The sequence below is a fragment of the Mustela nigripes genome, chromosome 18, assembly GCF_022355385.1.
Source record: "Mustela nigripes isolate SB6536 chromosome 18, MUSNIG.SB6536, whole genome shotgun sequence".
NCBI classification, from domain to species: Eukaryota; Metazoa; Chordata; class Mammalia; order Carnivora; family Mustelidae; genus Mustela; species Mustela nigripes.
Window position 1 is genome coordinate 2,497,481 of NC_081574.1, and position 25,870 is coordinate 2,523,350.

At 40.5% G+C, this 25,870-nt stretch overlaps 1 protein-coding gene across 1 annotated transcript in view; it reads right to left on the reverse strand.

The window, feature by feature from the left end:
* CSMD1 (CUB and Sushi multiple domains 1) overlaps positions 1 to 25,870 on the reverse strand; it is a 1,942,714-nt gene that overhangs the window by 92,860 nt on the left and 1,823,984 nt on the right. Inside the window, exon 50 of the mRNA XM_059384481.1 lies at positions 8,065 to 8,250. Coding sequence (XP_059240464.1) covers positions 8,065 to 8,250 — 186 coding nt within the window. The remainder of the gene's footprint in view (positions 1 to 8,064; positions 8,251 to 25,870) is intronic.

The window sequence follows — 25,870 nt, forward strand, 5'->3', positions numbered from 1 at the left end:
ATTAATTCCTAAATAAATATATATATATATATATATATGTGTGTGTGTGTGTGTGTGTGTGTGTGTATAACACACATGCACAAATTCAATGTTTCAGGATTATTTTGCATTTCAATAAGTGCATGCTCTCTCTGTGCGTGAATCAGGTGTAGAAGCATTTTAGAGCAAGACACAAGGAACAGAGCCCTGGTCAGCAGAGAGCAGCCTGCTTGGCCGGGCACACACCTCAGGCTACTTGGCTGGGAAAAGACTCAACTATCCAGCCTGAAAGAGTGGAAACCTCTCCTGCTCATGAGGCGCTCTGGTTACACAGCAGCAATTAAAAAAGAGTCATACACTTCCATTGACCATCTCCACAGGGCGGAATCTACTGTATTTCAAGACTGGTGGCAGGAATTAATTTTATTTAATCCTGACCAAAGTCTCTTGAGGTTGAGACAACCATCAATATGACTGCAGAGAGTTGCTGATGATAAATCAAGTTTCAGAGATTTAAGGATTTCCTGTCTTTGGATTTCCTGTCTTAACATAGATGGTAAACAGATGTAGGTATTTATATATTAAATTTGTATTTAAAAAGAATCTTAACACTAAATATTTTAGACAACAATTATGAAATAAAAATGGTTATTTTTAACTTCTCAAAACTAAATAGAAATTAAAAGAAATATATGAAAGTTATGAATTAAAATGTACTAGAGATGAAACAGAGTCAGGGGTGTATGCAAGTTATTTATGCCTCAATAAATTGGTTTAGTTCTAAAAAAAAAAACCAGTCATAAAAACAAAAACAAAAACAAACAGTGTCTTCACACCTTGTCTGACAGGGGCCGTGAGAATCCTCCGACAAGTCATTATAAAGATGCAGCCATGAGCCAAATGGACAGACGCACCTTCTGTGCAGTGTTTATGTCTCTTAAAGATGAAACAATAGTAACTCACATAGCCCAGTTCCTAGGAAAGATAAATGACCTGCACAAAGCAAGACCCAGATTTACCACTGAGCATTAAAGGACAAATTTTTCTTTCTCATGTTTACCAAGGAGCCAAGGGGAACCTGTTCACAACTCTAGTTAAAAGACAAAAAGCTGGACTAAGTCATGTCCAATCTTTGCAAATAAAAGAAGCAGAAAAATCATAGAGTAAAACCCAGCTTGTTCTAAAGAAAAGGACTGAATCTAATCTGAAATGATATCTGAACTCCAGCAGAGCATCAAGATCTCAGAACATGTTCAGCCACAGGGTCAAGGGCGCACGGCCTGCCGTGCAGCCTGAAAACGTTTCATCCCAGCAGAAGGTGCCATAGCTGAGGTGGGCACTACTTGATGGCCGCCGGGAAGAGGCTTTGCAGGCGGGCCGTGGTGCCTCCTCGTCTTGCACAGAGCTGCACAACCCGCCCCACAAAGCAATGCGTCCCGACATCGAGGAGCAGAAACCAGCCAAGCTTCTAGTAGACGTTTCTCAACTGTGTGTAGGCTCACCCGACACATCAGAACCCTGCCAGACGGACTCCCATGCACCTGCCGGCTCTGTTCCCCTGCAGCAGACCCGGGCCCAAACAGGGCGGGCTCGACGTGGGACAGTGCAGCACTACGGGGCGCTGCAGGGGAGTCTGGCTCTGATCCGACCTCCTGGTCCGGCCATCTTTCCGAATCTGGTAACAAACACACTTGGAAGACAAGGATAGATTTATACCTCCCAACTCACACATAGACATTTCCTTTGCTTTTCCTTTTAGCTTTGTATGTATTTTTTAAATACATATGCACACAAAGGTTATGTATTTAGATCAGGTGGGAACTGGACTGTTCTTCATCAAGTTTGCTAAGATCGTAACCAAAGTTCCCTTGTAAATGCACAGTGTAGGCAGGACAGGCTCTTCATGGCAGCCACACGTGCATACCCAGCCCGGCGACAAGCATGGAAGGGCCTATGCCAGACGGACGCCCTCACCCTCAGTCCCGACTCCGCCAAGGTCCAACTGTGCAACCCTGGGGAGGTTTCCACTTCTCAGGGTCCCCAGTTGCCATCTGCGTGATGGGGATAATAATAGTGCCTCAAATGTCTGTTAAATTTAGGACTCAAAGATCGAAAGCATATCAAATGTTTATGACAGTGCCTGACACACAGTGGAAACTCAATGATGCCAGACAGAGAACTGATTACACAACACAGGGCTTCAGGGACATGATTTAGGATACCACGATGTTATCAAGGTGTAATATGTGAAGTATAACATGCATTCTACTCTGAAAATGAGGGTAACCAATAGAGACAACATGTAAGCAATTTTTAGTCCATTTTTTAAGGGACTAAGTGGATAAATATACATCCCCCAAAACATTTTATATAAAATATTATTTTATATTTATGAGCATTACAGATATATATATACATTTATTTAATATAAATATATACATATAAAATATGCACATATATTACATACCTCTATTTTTAAGTGTGTGATACACATGCATGAATACACATGCTTGCATTTTGCATGTACATACAGGTGTGTATTTTTTTATAATTTTTTACACAAGTGTATATTTGATTATATGTGCATATATAGTTATAAAATGGATTATATACAGATGGATGTATTTACCTACATATATGCTGATGCATACCCAGATAACTAGCCAAGTAACTAGATAATTTGTTTATATCTAATCTTAGTTTTTCTATGTTTGAGCTATTTATAGGTCATATAAAGCTATTTGGTATGGCTTTAACTTATTGTTCCTTTCCCAAAACACACAGGCATTGCATTTGATCAGGTAACATGCTCATAGTGCCTGTAGGTCTGCATAGTAGGTCTCTGACAAATTATCCATGATGAAATCGCTTCATTGACTAACACCAGTGGTTAACAAAAGAAAACCTATACACTAGGACTAGGACTTCAAATTCATTTCTCCTTAGAAGGCAGTTTTAATGGTTTTGCTTTCTCCTAAATGCAGAGTATATTATGCACGCCTATTCATCATTCCGCCAAACTGTTAAACCCACACATTAATACCAAGAGCCTCCCTCATTCTATTATGCCACTGGCATGAATCATATCTTCAATGATCCAAATTCAGTCTCAGTAAATAATTAAAATGAAAAGAAATGAGCCTCAGGCACTTGCCTGGGAGATCTGCCTGATCGGGAGATGTGCAAACGGAAAAAGTGATTTATTACAGCCTTCCTTTCAGTAAACCTGTGGGCCACACCAACCCATTTTATTTACCATTTACATTTACTGTGTATCAAAGCAGAAGTGTTTCCTTTCTCCGTAGAGTCCGGGTAGTGATATACATGCCACTGCAGACAACAAAGAAACAAAATCCTGTCATGTCAACAAAGTACACAGAGGAACTGGCCTGGGGGAAATTCGCATTTCAGAGCTCCATAGCAACCAAATTTTTCTGACCTGGAGACAAACTTTTATGCTTACTCTGTGCAATTTCTTTAATTTAAATTAAGTGAAGTAAACACCACACCACCAAGGTTAAATAGGTTTTCCAGTCTCGGAATACCAAAGAACTTAAACAAAATATCTAGGTCTCCCTTTTGTGAAATCTAATGGAGAATAAGGAGACAAGAAATACTTGAAAGTTTCAATTAATATTTAGAAAATCTGGGGCTGATTTTCCATTTTATTACAAAAACTCTGTGTATTGTCTGTGTCCCCAGACAGGTTCTGGGAGTGTCACACAATTGCTGTGCTTTCAAAATGCCCAAAGCATCCCTACCTACCCATCACTGTCACCATATAGCTTTGCCTGGGGCAGCAGGGGACCTCCAACAGGGCAGTTTCGGTGCAATGAAATGCTTGCCTCAGTGTTTTTATAAAGACCAATCACGTTTACCTGGTTGCAAATTGCAGACATGGGCTATCTCAGTTATTATTATTATTTTTTAATCAGTAAGATAAGGAAAGCACTAGTTTCTCCGCAGGATCGTTATTGTAGCTGAATGATGTAGCACAGGCACATGTGACATGGATTGTTATTGTAGCTGAATGATGTAGCACAGGCACATGTGACATGGAAAGCTATATCGTGCCTCTTTTCCTCCTAATCTGACATAGTTGGCTCTTTATGTTGGAGTTTTATGATGGTGACTTGTTCATTGCCAAATAGAAACCACTTGCACTGGCATTCTCCATTGGAGGCCAAGCTGTAAAGCAGGGTTAAAAATCCAGGTGTGCATAATTGCTTAACCCAATGAGGTATGGCCTTAACACTTAAATATGGCTCATACAGAAAAAAGAGTTTGGCTTGTACAGAAGGCATTCTGTCCAGCATGTGTTCAGGATGAAATAATTCAACACTACAGTGACACACTAACAGTTCTTGCTCTTTGTTTCAATCTGAAGTAACAGCCTTTCATTAATCCAAAGATAACGTTTTATTGTTTAAAATAAAATGCCATAAAAACACCACTGAGACTATATGTGATCCCCAATAAGCTGGATTATCTTTCTGAAAAATGATGGCTTTAAAGCCTTCCCTATAGCTTTACAAATCATGGAAGTATCTGTGTTCATCAGGGCATTTTTAGTAAAATCAATTATGTCCCTAGAAATATTGACAACCAAAAAGAAGGTTGATTTTGTAGGAACATGGGAAATATTTTTTCAATTAAGTTTCTAAATTTTTGCATTCATTTAAAAACATTCTGAAAAAAAGTGTCATTTTGTATTCTGTTTTAACCAAATAAAAACAAAAGTCAGAAGTCACTGTGATACTGGCAAAAAAAGAAAAAAAAAGACACATAGATGGAGCAGGAAATTAAATCTCCCAAACACATAGTAAATTGATCTTTGGCAAAGGAGCACATCTAGACTTTCAATAAATAGTGTTGGAACAACCAGAAATCCTCACACCAAGATGAAGATAGGCGCAGACCTTACACCTGCCCCCAAAATTACTCTGAAATGGATCAAGACCCAAATGTGAAGTAGAAAACTCCTAGAAGGTAACACAAGGGATAATCTAAGTGATCCTTTATTGGGGAAATAACTCTTTAAGGACAACACCAAAGGCATGTTCCATGAAAGAATGAATTGATAACCTGTACTCCATTAAAACTGAAAACTCCTGCTCTCAAAGACACCATCATGAGAATGAGAAGACAGAAAGAGACCCTCAAGAGGATGAGAAGACAATCCAGAGCCTGGGAAGAGACACTTGGAGAAAGCATCTCTGTTAAAGAACTGGTAGCCAGAGTTTTCAAAGAACTCTTACAGCTCAACAATAAAGCAAACATCTTGATTAAAAGCAAGCAAAAGCCCTACATATAAACCTTACCCAAGAAGGTAGACCAATGACAAATAGACACATGAAGACATGGTTCCCAGCATATGCCACCAGGGAAATGCAGGTTAGCACAACAAGGAGATGCCCCTACACGCATATTTGACAGCGAACGTCCAGGACACTGATAAGACTGAAGGCTGATGACGGTATGGAGCACAGGCACTCTCGCCCATTGTTGGGGGGAGGGTGTAAAACGGCACAGCCAGTTTGGAAAACTCAACATACTCTTACCATATGACCCAACAATCACACTTCTTGGTATTTATTCAACAGAGTTGAAAATTTGTGTCCACAGAAAACCTGCACCCGAATGTTTCATACCAGCTTTATTCATAAGAGCCTACACTTGGAAGCAAGCAAGCTCTCCTCCAGTTGGGGGAATGGATACACTGTGGTCCACCCAGACAACAAAATATTGTGCACCAAAAAGAAATAAGCCATTAAGCCATGGAAAGACATAGAGGAACCCTCAATGCATGTCACTAAGTGAAAAGAACTATTCTGAAAAGGTACATAGTGTATGATTCTAACTATAGGACTTTCTGGACGAGGCAAAACTATGGAGACAGGGAAAAAGATTAATGGTTACAAGGTATTGGGGGGAGGGGAGTGGGGTAACAGATAACAGGCAGAGGAGGAAGATTTTTAGGGCACCGGAAATAGAAGTAGACACTGTAATGGTTGATATACATATTTACCCATCTGCCCAAACCCACAGAATGTATGACGCCCCGAGTGAACCCTTCTGTAAGCCAAGCTTTGGGTGATAACGGGGTATCATCACTTGTAAAACTGAGCCTCTCCACTTGTTGGGGGGCTGGTGCCAATGGGAAGGACGGAGTAACGGGAGGTCTCTGTCCTTCCGGCTCATTTGTCCTATATGCCTAGGGTTGTTCTAAGAGACAAAGTCTATTTTTAAAAAAGGATGTAAGAATAAAAATTGCACTTACGTCATTTACACAGTTACCTTGTCACTTATCCTATCTTTCTCAGATGCTATACAAATTTTAAATGGCTTTCCCTTTAAGACCTAGCGCATACCTGACATTTTAAGCATAGCTCCCAGAGCACTTAAAACAAAAACACTGACGCCTGCTTTCCATCCAAGACTAGTTGACTCAGGATCTCTGAGAGTCAGATCTGGACACTAGTAATGATTCCACACATGATTTTATGTGTAACCAGAGCGCCAAACCACGGCGTTAGGAAAAGGGCACAGGATTAAGAACTAGAGAGAATGGAATTCAACCCAAATTCTGCCAACAAGTGGCTTTCACTTCATCGGGAAGGTGGTGTGTGTCCTCCTTCTAGAGCTGTCAGGAGATTAAGAGATAAATTGTTTGAAACATATGGCCCGAGGTAGACACCTTACATTGACCAGGACTATTCATAACAACCTCTAGGCTGTGTGCAAAGTGAGCGGTGTCTTAAATGCCTACAAAATTGTTTTCATTATAAAGAGCCAAAACATACAATGTTATTGACATCTGTGGGGTTAGGCTCTCATTTTGAGAGAAAAAATTTATCTAGGATCGAACTTAAAAACCTACCAATATATCTTGTTATTCTAGTTTCCTATATTATTTTTAATTATAATAAAATAGTTCTTTATTAAATAAAAAAGTGAGAAATATTTCTATTGTCTCAACAGTGTCCCACTGTTGAGAGGCCTCACTGCCTCTCAGGAAAAGCAATGGTTATCTGCAAAATTAAAAAAAAAATAGATGAAAATGATGACAAAATACAAGAACTATGGAGAGAAGTCAACCATGTTCTGTAAACACTTATGTGCTCATAGCTAAGCAGTTCAAATAATTTTAACATAACCAAAATGCTACACATAAAAAGAGGTCAATAAACTAGTTTTATAACTATTTTTATAAGACCATGTGGAAACACTTTTCAAATATCATAAGAGCAAAAATACTGTTTATGCAGAAATATATAGCTTTCAATTTTTAGAAATTAAATAGATTACTTCCAGTTTGAAGCTAGTTTTAAAATAGATACAAAGATATTTTGGTGCACATTTTGTATGCATTTATGTGTGTGTGTGTCAACTTTTGCTCTCTTTGGCTCTGCATTATGGAGTTTATTATTATTTTTTAAGACTAGAGTATAAGCACGAGCCCAAACTTCTGATCCTTTTAAGAATACTATAATATACCTTAAAGAACTTTCCAGAAAACTTGCTCTTCAAAATCAGCGACTCATTTACTGAACACCCATGTATTACGTAGAGTAGCTGATACACTAAGAAGCAAAGCACTGCTTTAACCTCAAGGAATTTATAAAGAGTTGGGAGGTGGATAGGAAACTCATGTTGAGTTATGTCTTAATATTTTGCATAGGATACTACGCCAAGCTATATGTCTCAATCTCCTCTCGAAGTCATCTAACCAAACTGAAAGTGACAGCATGGCCAAGGTTTGCTGCATAAATCATAGGGTCTAGATCCTGATGGAACCGACGTGATTCTATCTGACCAATTTTCAAGAAGGCTGAGCTTCTCTTATATGTTTGCAGCATTTTCTGGGGAATAGACTGGTTTTATTTTTTTTATCTTATTGTTTCTATATCCATTTATTCTTAGCTATTTCAAATTTAGACTGGCTCTAATATCACCACAATGCAAGAGACCAGGGCCTCACTTGCTATAGAAGAGGGTCTCTGTACTTCGTAATCTGGAGCTCTCACCCATGAATCTCACTCCAAATTAAATCTGCCAGGATATGCAAAGGCCCTGGACACTCACGTTTACACATGGGAGGCTTCCCTGTGTTGTTCCATAATCCGTCTTCCCGACACACAGCGACCGCTTGCTGGCCAGCTTCCAGCTGAAAGCCCTCGTTACATTCATAGGTCACTTTACTGTCCAACGTGAACTCGTTGCCCGTAAATGAGCCATTTCCTGGGGACTCGGGGATTCCACAGGACACAGCTGGAAAGAAATGGCAGAAACACAGTTATTCTTACAAGATGTTATGACACTTCGTTGCTCCATTGCTATGGTTCATGGCCAGTGCATAGAAGAGCAGAGAGAGATTTCTATTTCTCATGTGTGGGATAAGTGGACACATTTTCAATGTTTTAAGGATCTTGAGGGTTGATGAGAAGCCTTGGAAAAGTGCTCAGAATAGAGCGTCTGTGTGATCAGGATCCCGGAAGGGAAGTCTGACTGCTGTGAAACCGCTGAAACACACGGAGGTGTTTTCTCGGACGGCCACGCTCAGGATGCCAAAGGGTCGTGCTTTCTGCTTCATCTGATACTGCAAAGCAAGGAAGGAACAGCATCTCTACCATCGCAAAATCTACCGCGGCCTCGGTGCGGAGATCTCTCAGGAATCCGAACGGAAGCCGTCGTCTAAGCTCCCCGTGCGGGCTCCTCCCTCCCCCCACGACTGCTCTTCCTTGAAGCCCCAGCGTTTCTAATCAGACGCAGATCACTGAGCCAAGATCGTTGATGCATCTACAAGCACAGTATGTGCTATTTTATGAGTTACCTGTCAGAGCACAAGCCCTTGCGGAGGAAGGAGGAGGAGGAGGAGGAGGAGGAGGAGGAGGAGGAGCAGGGGAAGGCACGCAGGGCAGAGACCGCAGCGCCACGCAGGCTGCTCTCAGGTGAGGCCAGGCGAGGGAGAGGGAGGAGGGAAGCGACAGGAAGGTGGCGGGAGAGGTCAGGGTAAACACCGCCTTCAATAACCTAGCTCCGATCCAGACTCTGCTACTATGAGATATAAGGAAACAGAACACAACAAACCGACATAAAATACATCTCAAGGAAGTTGCAGTACAGAAAACAGTAAGAAGGACCACGAGACGGAGCGTCACTCCCCACGACACAAACCGAGTCCGGCTGTCCTTGTCAAAGAGAACTTTTCCAGTAACTAGACAACTGGCCTCCGGGTATGCGATCGATATTTAACATATTATTCATCACGTGGATTCTAAGTTTGAGTCATTTAAAATGTTTCCACATTATTCTAATAAAAAAAACACATGTAGCTTGTTAGAGCTGAAAAGATAGGATGAATGACTTTATATAAACTTAGAGTTTAACAGATAAAGAAAACTGAGGGTCAGAAGGAGAAAACGACTCGCCCACGGAATCAGAGGGACTCTGTGTAGAACCGGGGCCACAGAGCAGACCTGTGACTCCCGAGGCCACCTTCAAATCCTACGAGAGCCCTATGAACTACCCAAGGTTCACTCTGCGTCTTTTGGCTGTTCTGTTGTTTCTTTAGCACAACCTTCAATAAATACCATGGAAAATTATGAGAGAGCTAAAACAATGTTTACATGAAGAGGCTGATAAAGATGAAACTTCTGGAAAGTCCAAGTACTCACATTTCTTTTGTGCTTAAATTTCTAATAAGTTATTTCAACTGTATAAAACATACATATATATAATACATATGTAATATATATTACTCTAATAAACATTTGCAATAGATAGGGGATAAAAATTCAGACATATAGACATGATTTTGGACCAAGTATTTAAAATAATTATTAACTTCTGGCTTTCCAAAGCCATTGCTTTATTGAGGCAATGTATTGAGCATCTGCAAAACATTCATCTTAATTTATTGAATGCAGTGAATGTCCTTTGTGACTGGATCTCTTGGCATCACCCATCCCTTGTTTCCTTCCAATTCCTCTCGGATTTCATTCAATCATTTGTTCATTCTCACAAACCTAAATTTTGCTCCTTGCTGAAACATGCTTAGTGCCCAGCTACCCTCTAGCTCTCATTTGGGGTGAGCGTCAAATGAAATAACGTTTCTTTGGCAGGTAACATTCTGCAAATACCCATGAAACCCTACCTTAAAGGGATTCATACCCTGGAGGCCAAAACAGAAAAGCTTTCTAACAACTTCTGCTAAATCTGGACGCTTATTTCACACATGAACCCTGATTCCAAGGACTTAAGGAGACCCACTTTCTGTCATCTGATCAACAGCAGGGAATCTTTGTTTGGCCTTAAGCTATGGTTTTGGCCTCTCTAGACTGTCTTAACAGTAGGCTGCTTGGTGGGGCTTACAAAAAGGTTGGCAATCAATCAACCATGACATTCTCAGACTTCTGATTCAATGAAGATAGATGGCATAACCCTTACAGACTAGAAATTTAGGTTCATGGGATGAAGGAGCCTCCCATTAATGTCTAGTATTGTCTCATCTATTCATCCTTCTAAAAATTTTCTATGATTACTAAGTGGCAGATATTCTTAAGATCACTTTTTAAAGGCCAATGACCTAAATGCATATGACTTTCAAAATATGCAGAAGGTTCTTACTTTTATTATAGCTGAAGGGAATAAATCTTCTTCATTTTTTTTTAACTATACGAATATAACATTATAGTTCCTGCCAACCTAAGTGAACAATCCCCTACCCATCCCTTAAAATCTCACTTTAAAGTCAGATTTCTATATTAGCTTGTGTCTCTGACATTTGCCAGCTCTATGATTTCAGTTAAAAGGCTTAATGAAAGTTGTCTCATTGCTTTCGGGTCAATAAAGGCCACCTCAGAGAGAATTGTGTGGAGTAAATGACATAATGTATACAGAGCAACTACCACTGGGTTCATACAATGTAGGCATCCAATAAATAGGAATGCATTATTAGTATTAGCAGTAGTAGTTATATGCATGATCATCATTTATACTTATTTGTTTTGTAAAGAAAAATACGAGTTGACAGGATAAACTCCTTGTAATCTCTTTATTAAAGAGAGCAAAGAGGCAGAGGAAGTCAGTAGTAAATCAGCTTATTTCCATTACATATCATGAAATATTTAACATTTTGGTTTCAAATACGTAAGTGGAAGAGCTCCTCCACTGTCCAGTGTCCCTATTCCTCTTTTAGAACATGAAACCTATGTGGGATTTTTTTTTCTTATGTATTTAAGACCAAACAAACGGTAGCCATTCTTGTCTTTGTAGGTTTAAATGCTTCTCTGATTTTTTCCCACTTTACATGACTGTTCCTGTGACTAACAGGGATCCTTTCTTTCCGCGGCCCGTCAAGTCTCAACACGGCACCATCCGCTTTGCTGTCCCTTTTTCTTTCTTTCTCCATTTTTTCCCTTCAAAAAGCTCAGTGATTCTTGGGCTTTGACTATCACCTTAGACTTGTGATTCTCATGCCCTGATATCCTCTTAGTCCCCTTGAGCAATGCCCACATCTCAAGCTAAATGTGTGTAGGTTCTGGGTGAGAAGCCCAGGAGAAGTGACCTTCACTGCAGCTGTCCTGACAAACTTCCTCCAGTCAGTCTGGTCACATTCTTTCATTCACTTCTTTCTCTACACAGCCCTGATCTGCTTGGCGGCTAAGCACTGTCCACTTATTTGAACACCTGCTTCATACGCTCAATCCCTTAGCTCACCCACGCATTATCTCACAACGGAATCTCTACATTTTCATTATCTGGACCCCACTCATAAGGCTGGGCAAACCCAGAGGGAGATCATTCCCCCTACCATAAAGCTTAGAGTAAAAATAGTATCCCACAGCAGGGATTCCTATGGCCTGGTTAAGGTAAGACATATGTTTAAATAAAAACATCTGAAACCGAACATGGAGGAAATCTGATAGGTACCTGGTTTATAGCCAAAAAACTAGCTGAGCATCAAATACGAAAGGAGCATAAACAAAAATGAAGGATGACTGATAAGCTCAGGGACAAGTGCTCACGAAATGCTCTATAAAGAACAGGATGTGCTAAGAGGTACAGAAGAGGACCTGCGTTACAAGAGAACATTGCAAATCCCTCTGCCGAAAGCATGATGAAGAAGAATGCAGTGATGTAGCCAAGCCCTCCAATGCAGACAATGGATTTCTGAAGGGTTTTAAGTATACAATTTAAGCATATAAGAATTTTCTATCAATTAAAATTTATAGGGGTGCCTGGGCGGCTCAGTGGGTTAAAGCCTCTGCCTTTGGCTCGGGTCATGATCCTAGGGTCCTGGAATCGAGCCCCGCATCGGGCTCTCTGCTCAGCAGGCAGCCTGCTTCCCCCTCTCTCTGCCTATCTCTCTGTCTACTTGTAATCTCTGTCTGTCAAATAAATAAATAAAATCTTTAAAAAAGTATGTATATGCATGTCACTATATATATATATATATGCACACACACAAAGATATACATATACGTACACACAGATACATACACAAATACATATATGTGTGTGTATATATATATATATATACACACACACACAAACATATATATGTATATATAAATATAAATATAAACTATGAATTCTAATAGAAGAGGGACATCTGGGCAGCTCAGTCAGTTCAGATCTGCCTTCGGCTCAGGTCATTATCTCAGGCTCCTGAGATTGAGGCCCATGTTGGGCTCTCAGATCAATGGGGAGTCAGCTTTTCCCTCTCACTATCCGTCTGTAGTCTGCCTCTCTCTCTCTCCCAAATACATAAATAAAATCTTCCTTAAAAATAATTCTTATAGAAAAATACTTCAAATTGCCATCTATAATTTAGCTCTACTCTATAATATTTGTGCCTGTGTTTGATTTGTGTTTATAATCATGTTGTAGCCCAAGTAACAGTGATTTTTTTAATACCCAATAAGCATTAAGGGCAGATAATATAGAGATCATGTCACTTATTCACTACCAGCCTATTAGATAAAAGACCTTAACAATATTTTTGCTGACTATAAAATTCTGGGTTGTTTTCTTTCAGCCCTTAAAAAATGCTGCTCTACTTCCTTCTACCCACCAGGGTTTCTGATGAGAAATCTACTGTCACTAGAGTCCTTATCTCCCTATATGTGATCCATTGTTTCTGCCTGACTTCTTTTTAGGCTTTTTTTTTTTTTTTTCCTTCTTTGCCTTTAGTCTTCAGAGAAAATTCTGCCATGATGTGCCTTGTTGTGCATTTCTTTGGGTTTCTGGTATTTGGGGTTCACTTAACCTTTTGAATCTGTTAGGTTTACATATATTTCCAAATTTGGGAGGCTTTCAGCCATATCTCTCCAAATACTTTGTCAGCTTCTCCATCTTCCTGCTCTTCTTCTGAGACTCTGATGACACACATTAGGTCATTTGTTAAGTCCCATGTTCTGGGAGGCTGAGTTCATGTCTTTTTAAGCACACTTTCTCCCTGTCTTTTAAAGTGAGTAATTCCAATCATTCTATCTTAGATTCAGAGGAAAGAGCGACTTTCCTCTGTCCTCCCTATTCTGCAGTTGACTCCATCTACTGAGAGTTTTTCCTCTTTATTTCAATTATTGTAGTTTTTAGTTCTAATCATCCCATTTGGTTATTCTTTATACTTGCTATTTCTTTGCTGAGACTTCCTTTTTTCTTAATTATTTATGTAGACTCACAGGCATAATATAATAAAATGCTCATCTAAATTATAATTGTTGATGATGGCTGCTTTAGAATCTTAGAGCATTCTAATATCTGCGTCATCTTGGCTTTGGCTTCTATTGATTGTCTCATGTCATTTAGTTTAATATCTTTCCATTTCTTGGTATGACAGGTGATATTGCATTAACACCTGGACATTGTGAACATTATGTCATTCATAAGATTCTGGCTTTTATTTAAGTCTTGTGCTTTTCTAAGCCTTATCTAACATCATTCTAGTAGGTGAAGGGAGGTACCACTTCTACCTTCAGGATGGGGGTAGAAGTGCAGGTGAGTGGGGTCTTTGCTGCATAAGGTGGGAATTCCAGCTCGTTTCCAGGTCTCCGCTGATACTTCCCTAGCTGGGGGAGTAGGGGGCACTTCTTTACTGGTTCCCATATGGCATCCACTGACATGTAGAGGGATGATGGCTTTGTCCTGGTTGAGGAGTGGTCACATTTCTGACTTCCAAATATGTGTCCTGTAATACCACCCCAGCAAGAGAAGCGAAGGGGAGCTCATCACCAACAGGTGAGCTGGGGTCCAGTTTCCCAAGTGCCATCACTGATGCTGCTTCACAGCCTTCTTACCACCACCCAATGGGGACGGTTGGAGCATCTAAGAGAGCCTTAAAAACTCTCCATTTGGTCTTTGCAGTTGGTGGTAGGGTATGGCCACTGGTTTTTCTGTAAGATTTGGATGGAGAGTGATTATTGACTGAATATTTCCTGTCTTATCTGGCTGTCCATTCCCTGTTCTTTGGGCAGGTAGGGCAGGCTTTTCTCTTGGGAATTTTTTGTTGCCTGTGACCATTGGTGTTTCAATGTGACTGGCTTCCCCAGCATCCTGTTAGGGATTTGAACCAGTAAAGAGAACCCAAAAATCCCACCACTAAGTCATTCCTTCTATTCTGAGATCCTAAACCAGTTTACCATCTTCTTTCTATCTTTCAGAGCTCTCTTACAATTTTTTAATATACTTTTCAGGGATTTTAGTTGTACTTAGGGAGTAAAATAGAGAAAAGAACATCAACTTCATGTTTCTAGAAGTGGAAGTTGGAATATCTCTTTAAGTAGCTTCTTGCTCTAAGGCTGAGCAAGAAAGGTTCTGTGATAGACTGGTAATGTCTGCCATGGCAAAGAAGTTAAGAGGCAGATGGACCATGGACCCTGTAATATCTGATCACCTCAGCACTGGCTGTCTGTTCCTCCTACATGCTTACCTCTTACCCGAATGGTGCCTATTACCACTTCCTAATGGTATAAAAATCCTTACAGGGCAGAACATCCATACACATTTTCATCCTTCCTGCTGCCTTGAATATCATAGCTCTCAATAAATATATGTCAACTTTATTTATTTAGGGAAAATGGAAAAATATTATACTACCAAAGGTATAATTTTAAAGTGTTTTTTTTAATTACCATGACACTAAATTTCAGTATATGGATAATAGTTCATAATTGAGGCAACCAACAGTAAGATAATGTTTCACCATAAGTTTATAATGTATAAGTGCTATATTTTACTTTATTAAGATTTTATTTATTTGACAGAGAGAGACAGTGAGAGATGAACACGAGGGGACTGGAGAGGGAGAAGCTGATGGGGGCCTGGATCCCGGGATGCTGGGATCACGACCTGAGCTGAAGGCAGATGCTTAATGACTGAGCCACACAGGTGCCCCAGCACTATATTTTAATTCTGAATACTTTAACTGACCATGTTATTTTTATGAAAATTATTAGTTAGAAAATTTTCGGTATGTAACTGTCTATGAAATTCTTTGTACATATTTTTGTTATTTTCAAGGATTTGTAGAATTTCATTTTAATAAAATTTTCTTTAGACCCATTAATATAAATACTTATAAAAGTGTTATATTTAGATGAGGAATTATCCCATGATTTCTATGTGTTTTCCAAAAGATAAGCTAACTAAACTTATATGCATGTCCTAATGACATATATAGTTACTCAAACACACATTCTGTAAAGTTCTAATTCCTCACATTGTTCATGTTCTGAATAAACTCAGCCACATTTTGTGATGAGTTTTAGATTATCCCAAGTGGTCATTTTGTTAGTGACAAATGTTAGATCACTTCCAAGAAGAAATATCTCCTAATTTGATAGTATTCAACTTGATCTATCTTGAGCATTACTGAATTTCTGTGAAGTAGATATGATAAATATAAGTATTCTTAATATCTTCTTCATACTGACGAATGGATAGACTTTTTGGAGAAATGGATTTGGGGACCAGTAGTGGTGCCCCCTTATACACAGTGTTTAGCGGAGTGGATTATTTTCACTCTAGGCAAATAGATCTATAGAAATGATCTAACATTGTCCAATGGGAGAACAGGGAGCATATCTACGATATATTTCACATGTCCTGCCAATCAGAGTGTGAACAACCTGTTCCTGCACTCCCTTGACAATGTTCATTATCTACTATGTGCCAGGATGGGCACAAAGTATGGTGTCATCGGTAGTGGATAAAACCGAGCTTTTCCTTTACCTCTTAAACCTTAGAAGCTAGTTGTGAGATTTTACTATGACTTGATGAGACAAACTGGCTCAGAAACAAATATACAGTTACGGCCTGTAAAACACTGTAATGAGTGTTACAAAGAGACAGAACAAGTACTGAAAGAAATGGAAAAAGTGAAGAAAGTTATTTAAATTAAGGCAGAGGGACCTCAGTTAATGCTTCAGTACTGAAGCACCATGCCTCAGGCCAGAGGTCCTGGAAGGCACCTTCAGGAGAGGAGGAGGCCTTGCCTGAGTCAGAACACTGATCAAAGGCCAGGGTGGCGCTGACGGGGGCACCATGTAAAGCAAAGACTGAGAGGTAATTAGAGAAGGTGTTATTCAGAAATACGGTATAGAGCCTGGATTTTATGTTTTATATTTCAGAACCCCTTCAGAGGATTTCAGCTGCGTCGTGACACACATCCATCTGTATTTTGGTGAGGCCATTCTGACTCTGCCTAAAGGAGGAACTGTGAAGCCCCAGGCCCCCCTCCCATTCCATAGCTCAGGATGGTGCAGACACTATTTTATCTTCCTTTCTTTGAACTTCTCATGCAGGTAGGGTTCTTACATATGCAAAATTTCACTTGATGTTTTCCTGTTAATCTGTCTCATGTCAATTCAATTCTTAGACCAGCTGGAAGAACCTTTAAAAAGTACAGAAAATGTTCTCCCCCCCACCCCAACAAAGTGAATGGACTGGGACACCCTCAGAGGCTACAATTGGCAGGACCTGGCATCTTCAGGCAGAACTTCAGGTAGAACAAGAGAGAGAAGTGCGTTAAGCAAGTGGGTGGACTGGAGGAGGCTCATTTTCTGACACAGGACAGAGAATTCTGTCACGGCACTGAGACCCAGAGGTGCAAAAGATGCTTCAGTGGGGCAGGCGGACCTGTGTTTGGAGCTCAGAAGAAAGGATGGGGGACAAGCATAGAGAAAGCGGTATTTCCAGCACCTATTGCAATCTCCGTAACACACTTTCTAAATCATCCTAGACTCAGTTCAAACCACAGACTGCATGACCAGACTATGAACTGAACTCAGTATCCTCTAATCTACAACCAATGTTTAAGGAATAATAAATTCTTATCTTTCACTCGGTCTTTCTGGTGAAGAGAGTTGTCACTGTTTATTTCCAGACTCATGATTTATTAAAGCATGTACCACGGAACTAATTTGTTGGAAGGATAAAACATATCAACAGATTATAGATGCAGACCTTCTAAAAGAAAACAGAATACCTTTCCTCAGATATCTGGAGAATTGATGTTTCCCACAAAGATAACTTTATAAATTTATGTTTGGTTCTACTTTAAAGTTTTATCAGAGTATATATATTGTAAATACATATATATATACATACATACATTCTTATCCTATGAATTATTTAATCTGAGTTATAAAATTATCATATCATTTGGGGTAGGCGAAACATTATTATTCACATTTTATAGTCCAAGTTAAGCACTGAAAGTAACATTGGTGGTTAGTTAGTGGGAAATGATAGGAAATAGGTAGATAAATGCCTCGACTTTCTTAAAAAAGAGCCAATAAGCCCTCAATAATCACGTAACTGCTTAGCATTCTAATATAACTTTCAAGGGGAATTTCAAAAATGACTCCTTTTGTCACATTGGAAAAGATAGATTTCAGGTCACCTGTCATGTCAGTCAGTGTCCTTTCCAGTATGATATACACGTTAATAAATACAAAGCAGGATTGGGAAGGAAGGAATAATAATGAACAGTTTAGTGATTCAATCAGCACCGATTTCTTCTTTCTAAAACAAGAATTTTCTACTAATAATTTAATTCTATTTCAAAGAGTAGAAAATGTTCCTGAACTAAATGGACATGGCATCTCTACTTTTTTCCTCATTTTGAGCAGAACCCTAGTTAGATACCTAAAATTAAAAGAGTGAATTGATTATTTAAAGTCATTTTCTTCCTGAATGTCATAGGTATTTAGGATACCTGGTCAGAGTCATGCTTTTCTTTTGCAAGAAGATTCCTTTAGAAATAAAACCTCAAGTGACATCTAAGCCTGAAGGGTGTCCGAGCGGAGTTGTCCCCTGCAGAGACGCAAGACTGGAGCACTGCTGTAAACGATGATATTCGTGGCTTCAGTGGCTATTCCTTTCTGTCCTGAAATCTGTTTAATTTGGCAAATACTTTTAAATATACTTTTAAAGATTTTTATGTGTTTATTTGAGAGAGAGAGAGAAAGCATGAGCAGAGAGAGGGGCAGAGGGACAAGCCTTCCCCCTGAGCAGGGAATCCAACGCGGGACTCGATCCCAGGACCCCGAGATCATGACCTGAGCTGAAGGCAGACGCTTAACCCACTGAGCCATCCAGATGCCCCAAGGAAAATATTTTAATAGTTATTCTGTCTTGGCTTAAGGACTCTCATCTGTAAATGAGGAAGTTTTCCTAGGTCGTCTGTACAGTCTCATCTCTGAATGTTTACGATCCTACCCAAAAGCATCCTCATCAGATTCAAGAGAAATGTGTCTGCCGTCTCATCCACTTCCTCCTGCTGCACTGTTGTGAAGTGTCTTTTCCCAAACTATTTCTACATGAGATACGGACAGGGAAGGTAAAGGCGCATCCCTAACTCTCCTTATCGGCACACTTGGGAGCTTCCCTGGGACAGCTGTAGTCACGGCAGAGCGGCCAGCGTGGTCTCTGACTCCTAAAACTCCACTACTTGATTTTTAAAAGTCAATATAAAACTATTTTATTTAATACATAATTTAAAACACCGTGACATGCCCGCAGAGCTGCTAACAGTTTCTGTAATCTTGCACCGGGGTGCAGGTCTCCAGGAGCTTACAATGGTCAAGCACCTCTTTAGCTTTCCTAGGGAAAATGCAGTTTTTGTTTGGCTGGGCTCTTCGAACTCTGGACATTCCAGTAATCACTCAAGCAAACACATGATGACTTTTTCACGACAGGCTTGATGAGGACCGCCAGCTAAAAATGGCAGTTGAGTATGTTTCAGCTGGAGAGTGTGTCTCTGTAATAAACCCTTGACCACCCAGCAGTTTCATCAGGACCTCGCATGGGACCCACACCAGCCAGCGACAGCATTGGGTTTAATCAAGGTACCTTTGCTGACGGATGAGAGGAGATCCCGTCCTCAGCCATACGAGCTTACAGGCACGGAGCAGCAAGCCGGCATAGGGGCATTTCGAGTTTCAAGTTTGATTAACAGAGTTATTTGATCATAACTCTCTCCATCAACTCATTCCATACAACCAGTGATTTTAAGTAGACATACAGGTGATACGCAAAATGAATAAATGAATTCACCTTTAAAACAATATTTAACAAGGGGTAAAATATGGCTCAAGAATCCCTGCATTAGAAAGTATCATCAACAGGGCCAATAGCTTCTAAATGAAATGTCACCACCATCTTCAGTGTGTTGGAAGATGTGACACAATGAGATTCTAAGAAGGAGAAGATGGCACCCATCTACTATTAAGTTTTATTTCAGGCAGTAAGTCCGGGAAACCTTTCAGTGCAAACTGAGCATTGCTAGGTTTGGGGGCATATTTTTGGAACACAAAGCAAATCCGGGTGTCCTGTGTTGCCTGAGTTGTGTCTTTGGTTCATGCCTGTCAGCCAAACACGTGTTGGTGAGGGCACATTATCACAAGTTTACATACAAAAGTGCAGTAAAAGCTTTGTGTGATGATTTCATATTGACTTCTCATTAAAAGTCAAGGAAAAAGGATGGAATATTTGAGAACATGAATTCAGAGATAGGGAAGTCTGAGTCTGTTGTTTATTTATGACTCAGAAAATTTACCTAATTCATAGGAGCTTTTGATTCCTTACCTGTAAAATAAGAATCATCACGCCTCCTCACCAAGGTAACCTCAGTAGAATGTAGAATCTAATGTACCTCTGGTACACAGTAGACTCTAAGCAAATGGCCAATTTTATTATTGCCTCATAAAAATCATCATTCTTCACATTTAATGAAAAGGAAAGCATTCCTCCAACGCTACAGAGTGAACCAGAAACACAACAGGCTTGGAAGAATATTTTTCCTTCCATCTTGGAGACAGAGGAAACCAGGGACCGTTAACCGCTCAGAGGTAGGACGCTCCTGTCAGCAGGGACCAGGCAGTACGGGGCTGAGAGTGGAGACGTAGGTTTAGTGCTGGCCGTGCTAGCAGCCATCACTGTCTCCCCAAGAGAACTAGGACAGAGCCAGATACACTACAAGCTGAGTACAGGGGGCACCCAGTCCCTCAGTCGGTGAAGTGTCTGTCTTCAGCTCAGGTCATGATCTCAGGGTCCTGGGATCAAGTTCCACATTGGGCTCCCTGCTCAGTGGGCGCCTGCTTCTCCCTCTCCCTTTGCCCCTCCCCGGATCCTGCACACACACACACACACACACACACACACACACACACACACACACTGTCTCTCTCTCTCTCTCTCTCTCTCTCTCTCAAATAAATAAAATCTTTAAAGACAAAAAACAGCACTGAGCACAGGGTGCAGATGAACCCAAGCCCAGGGAGGTGGTAGAGACGGATGACATCATTAAGAAATCTCTAACTTCGAACCACAGCATCTCCTGCTTCAGGACAGTATCTGGCATCACCCACTCCCGAGGGCCTGAATGGAATGAAAAGGCAGAGGAAGAGTGGATTTGCTCTCTTTGCTAAAGCCTGGACACCTGCCTTCTCTGGCCCTGGGACAGCGGCCGTCCTGGTCCTCCCGCCTTCAGATTCTGACCAAGACGTAAACCCCACTGCCCTGCCTCCCACGTCCACTGTTTTCCTTGGTTTCAGGTCTTCCTACTGGGCTGAATTATACCCCAGGTTTTTCTTGTTCTCCAACTTGCAGATAGCGGATCCTGGGGTTCCTCGCCTCCATCATCAACGAAGCCAATGCCTCTACGCAAGCCCTGTGGAGGATATCTGTCTGCGTCCTGTCCGTCTTGCTCCCCTAGAGAACACTGTGGCGAAGTGAGCATTGGCCATATTTGATAACCAGCCAGTGGCTGTGTTGGGGCTGGGATCTCAGAGTGGTTGAGACCAAATTGTGCCTCTTAGTGATGGTTCTATTGTCTCTGAGGGGCCACCTGCTGTATTTCACTGCAGTCACGTTTTCTATTTCGCGTCGGACCACTAGCAATGAATATTCATATGCATAAATTGTTAGGAATATATTTTCAAAATATAATTTTGAAAATATAAAGGCCACATTGAATTTGAGCACCGATGGTCATATTTTGGACCCTTTATTATTATTGTTGTTGTTGTTGTTGTTATTTTAATTCTCCCTGTCTTCTCTGATTTCCCAGGTACTTCTCAGCATAACTGGGTACAAAGCAGTACCCACTTGCTGCTTACTTTGCCAGAACCCAACATGCCATTGACACTGTGCTGGAGGCTGAGACAGACAATGACGGTAAGAGCAGGTAAACTACCAGAATAACCGCAAGGCCCTGGGACCTAACATGTCACACTGCCTTCATCCATTCCCTGGGGACAGGGGCGATGTCAGACACTTAAGAAAGCAATGCTAGCATCAAAAAAAAATCCTTCCCTTTGTTTTGAAGGACAAAGAAGAGTCTCTGAAAATGAGGACAGACAGAGGGAAGGGATTCCTTGTATTTGTAGACCTTGAAAGCAACAGATGGACAAAGATAAAAAAAATAAATAAGTAAGTAAATAAATAATAGACAGAACCGAGAAACGAACCGAGAAATGCAGGATAGCAGGACTCAGCTGAGAAGGATCTTGAGCTGTTCTAAATCTCCTGAACATATTTAGCACCCCACGGCACAAGGAAGGAAGGAAAAAAGCACTTACTAATTTGAAGCAAACAAAAAAAGCTGTGGAAGGAAGGTGACCCAGTAGCTCAGCATATAAATGGCTAATTACAAGGAAAGGCTCTGACTTGGCAAGCTAGGTTGTCTCTGGGGCAAACCCACGCCTTATGGCTTACACCGGGATATAGAAAAGTAAGTGACTTCTGTCCATCTGCTTCTAGAATCCTGTAGGAAGCCACAGGTACAAATGTTGTAAAGAACCCTAAAGGGGAGATCATTTCTTAGGAACATAAAACAAAATTTCATGCACCGGAGAGCAAGTCCATACAGAGAGAAAGCTAAAGGAAAGGAAAGCACCATTCAGGTGTGTCACAAGACTAGTCCCACCACCTCCTGCCACTGTGCCACAGCACTCAGTCTCCCGCGTTTGCAAGTGACCTTACCAAGCTTTCAGTCCGGCATCAGAGGAAACCACGCAAGGACCAGATGCACTTTCCTTAGGGCTAGTTTTCATGGGAATCGGCATTTTGGGGGCCAGCTTTCTCTAGTCTGGTGAGTGGGAGGGTCATGAGAGCGACCTGTTGTAACAGTATCAACACAGACACACGTGCTGGTTCTGATCATGGACGATTCACTTCACCGATCTCAGCCTGAGATTCACCACCTGCCAGGAAGATAGTAAAATCTCTCCCGTGGTTGCCTGGCCATTGGGTAAGGTTGGTCAGGGAATGGTAACCGTGGCTGCAAACGAATCAGTCAGTCGGTTGTCCTCGCTCCTTCCCAAGGGAGAGACGGAGAGGCAAAGAGAGACCGAGTTGCCTCCTGAAAGACACAGTGAACGCCGTGTGGACTAATAAATCCTCAGAACTGCCGACCTGAGATTTTGGCTATGATTTATTTATTTATTTATTTAAGATTTTATTTATTTATTTGAAATAGAGAGAGAGAGAGATCACAAGTAGGCAGAGAGGCAGGCAGAGAGAGGGAGAAGCAGGCTTCCCACTGAGCAGAGGGCCCGATGCGGGGCTCGATCCCAGGACCCTGAGACCATGACCTGAGCTGAAGGCAGAGGCTTTAACCCACTGAGCCACCCAGGCGCCCGGCAATGCTTTATTTAAAAAGTTTTTGAAAAACATGGAAATTAAAGAAGAAATAAACCTGGGATTTACGCAGGGAAGGCTGTCAGGAAAGACAGGACACAGCTAAGGGAAGAGTGAGCTCCGAGCAAGGTGTCACCCTTCCTTTCCCGCTGTTGGAAATTCAAAACCTTCCCACATTTCTGTAAGAAAAGCTTTATTGGTTCTTTCAGAAAATTTAATTACAATTCCTTAGAAATATCCAACATGAATTTAAGCTATTGCTAATTTAAAATCTCAATAAAGTAGGCACTACAGGCAAATTAGGGTCTTCATCTCAGAATCAAGGACCAAAAAAAATTTTCTTCTCTCTCTCTCTCTTTTTTTTTTTTTCTTTTATGCCTAGGATATAAGCATGTAGAAGGGCAAAAAGGTAAGAACAAAACCTTAAAAACAAAACTCTATTGTATCTATGCTAGAAAACACTACTATAGATATCTGCTCATGGTTTTTCCCTCCAGTGACATACATTAACCTTTTATTTAGTGGGAGAGTAAATAAATAAATGTGTCTAGGGCCAGAAGAATTTCCCCAGCATATCTAAAGAGGTAACCAGCTTGGAATTTCTCAGCTCATAAACCAAGCAAATAGTGTGTTTACCATTTAATGGGAAAAAAGGAAAAGAGAAATATAGACAGATACATGGATATAAGTGATAAAGAGATGGAGAAAGATGTTGATAGATGATAGAAAGAGAGATAGAAAGATAGATAGATAGATAGATAGATAGATAGCCTCCAAAATATCTCATAGGGGTTTTTCTCAAAATATGAAAGGAAAATCAAGAGTAAACTAAAACACATCAATAAATCACAAGTATTAATAAAGCTGAGAAATTAGATTCCTTGGTAATAGTAGGAAAGCAAAAGAGATAATAAAATGAGTCTGAGGGACAATCATAAAAGAAAATGATTGAAGATTATAGTTTCTGTGGGTTTAGAGGTTATCACCCGCTACCTGACCAAATTGTTTCTTCCAACACTAAATGAGCTATTGGCAAATGACTGCTCAGCAATTTAAATTAAATTTTAATAATATTATGCAGATTTTCTAACCATATTCTTGAAGGCTGATTACTAAAATTGGCCATAGGCAATGCAAAATGTATTGGATTGTAGAAAATTGCCTCTTTTTCCAAGGGCTCCTGGTTCTAACTCTCCCATACAGCTCTTGGTGCTTAAACTTCATTTTCATTAACGGCACTACTACAATGGGTAATGAAATGAAGCATCCTAATGTTTAGAAACTACCAATTACTTAAAAACTGGAATTTGAATATATTCCAATAAACAACTTCATGGCCATCCAGACTTGTGGTTCACCTGAAGCTCAGCCTTGGTCAGAGGGAGAGTGACGTAACACATAAAAAGGTATAATGAATCAGTGACAAATCTAAAATTTAAATTCAGGTTTTGCTGACTTTCCCACAGGGAATTGAACCAAGTGAGCAGCCAGTGCAGTTATTCTGTAAGTAGGTGGGTTATAAGCGAATCAACTAACCTTATAAGTTAGTCTCTGGGGCACTCTGGTCCTTGGTTAATTGTGGCTCTCTCCTGTTATTTTGTTCTAATTTCTGGAGAAGCTCCAATAAAAATATCTAAGGACACAGTAGCTTTAGTAAAACAATAACCATCAGTTTGTTGTTGTTGTTGTTTTTTCATAGGACACCATGGTGTCTGTCCTACGGTCCTGCAGATGGCATATGGATGGAGCCCGCTCACAAGCCAGTAGAGTCCTTTGACTTCAGTTTCCACGATGAAGGGGAGGACAGTACCACTCTGATAACTGCTTGGTAATGGAGGCTCCAGAGAGAACAGAAAACTCAGCTGCACAACTGGAAGTTCACACTTATATTCATTTCCCCCAAATGCCTGGAATGAAGAGCCAGTCATTTGCAGTTGACATGAAATCATAACCTTCAATTCCTGCTGTCAGCCTCAGGAGGAGATTCCACCTGGGATGATTTGGGGTGTCATTAGTCATTAGCAAAGAGGTACAGACCGACAAATATCCACGAAGGTTTTCAGAGGTTGACTAATATATCCTATCTCCTCCAATTTCTCCTTTCGTGCTCACTGTGTGTCCAGTGGTAAGTCTGGTGCCCAGCACGGAAGGAGTGCAATAAAAATCATCCAAGGAATGAATGGACCCTGTCCTTCTCTACAAGATCTGTTCAAGCCTCAGCTAGTCGACCAGCAAACAAGTATTTCCCCTTCTTGAGCACATATAAGAAAGGAGACATAATTGTTCTCATCTTCAAGTTGGGAGAATTTTTGCCCAATCCCTTCAGCCCCTATGCCCCCTCAAATTCCCATCTTTTAACCTCAATGACCCCCCATTCTAAGGCTAGCTATGTACTATAGGTCACCCGGGCTTCCTCTTGGGCTTACTGATCTTACTGGTTGAAAGAGATAATGTAGGTCATTGAAGCAATCTTTACTTTCCAAGTGAAATCGAGACCCCGAGACACTGAATAAAGTTTTTAACAGGTTCACACAAATACTGAAGAATAAATTGAGAATCATAATTTAAAGCTCAATATATCACTTTAAAATTAGTTCAAACATCCTCTTACATGTGTACATACATACACTAAATTATATTTGCAATGTGTATGTATATAATATACTAGTAATGTTCTATTACAGATTTTATTAAATACTATTACTACAGTGAGGAGAACTAGTTCATACCCTCACCTTAATAA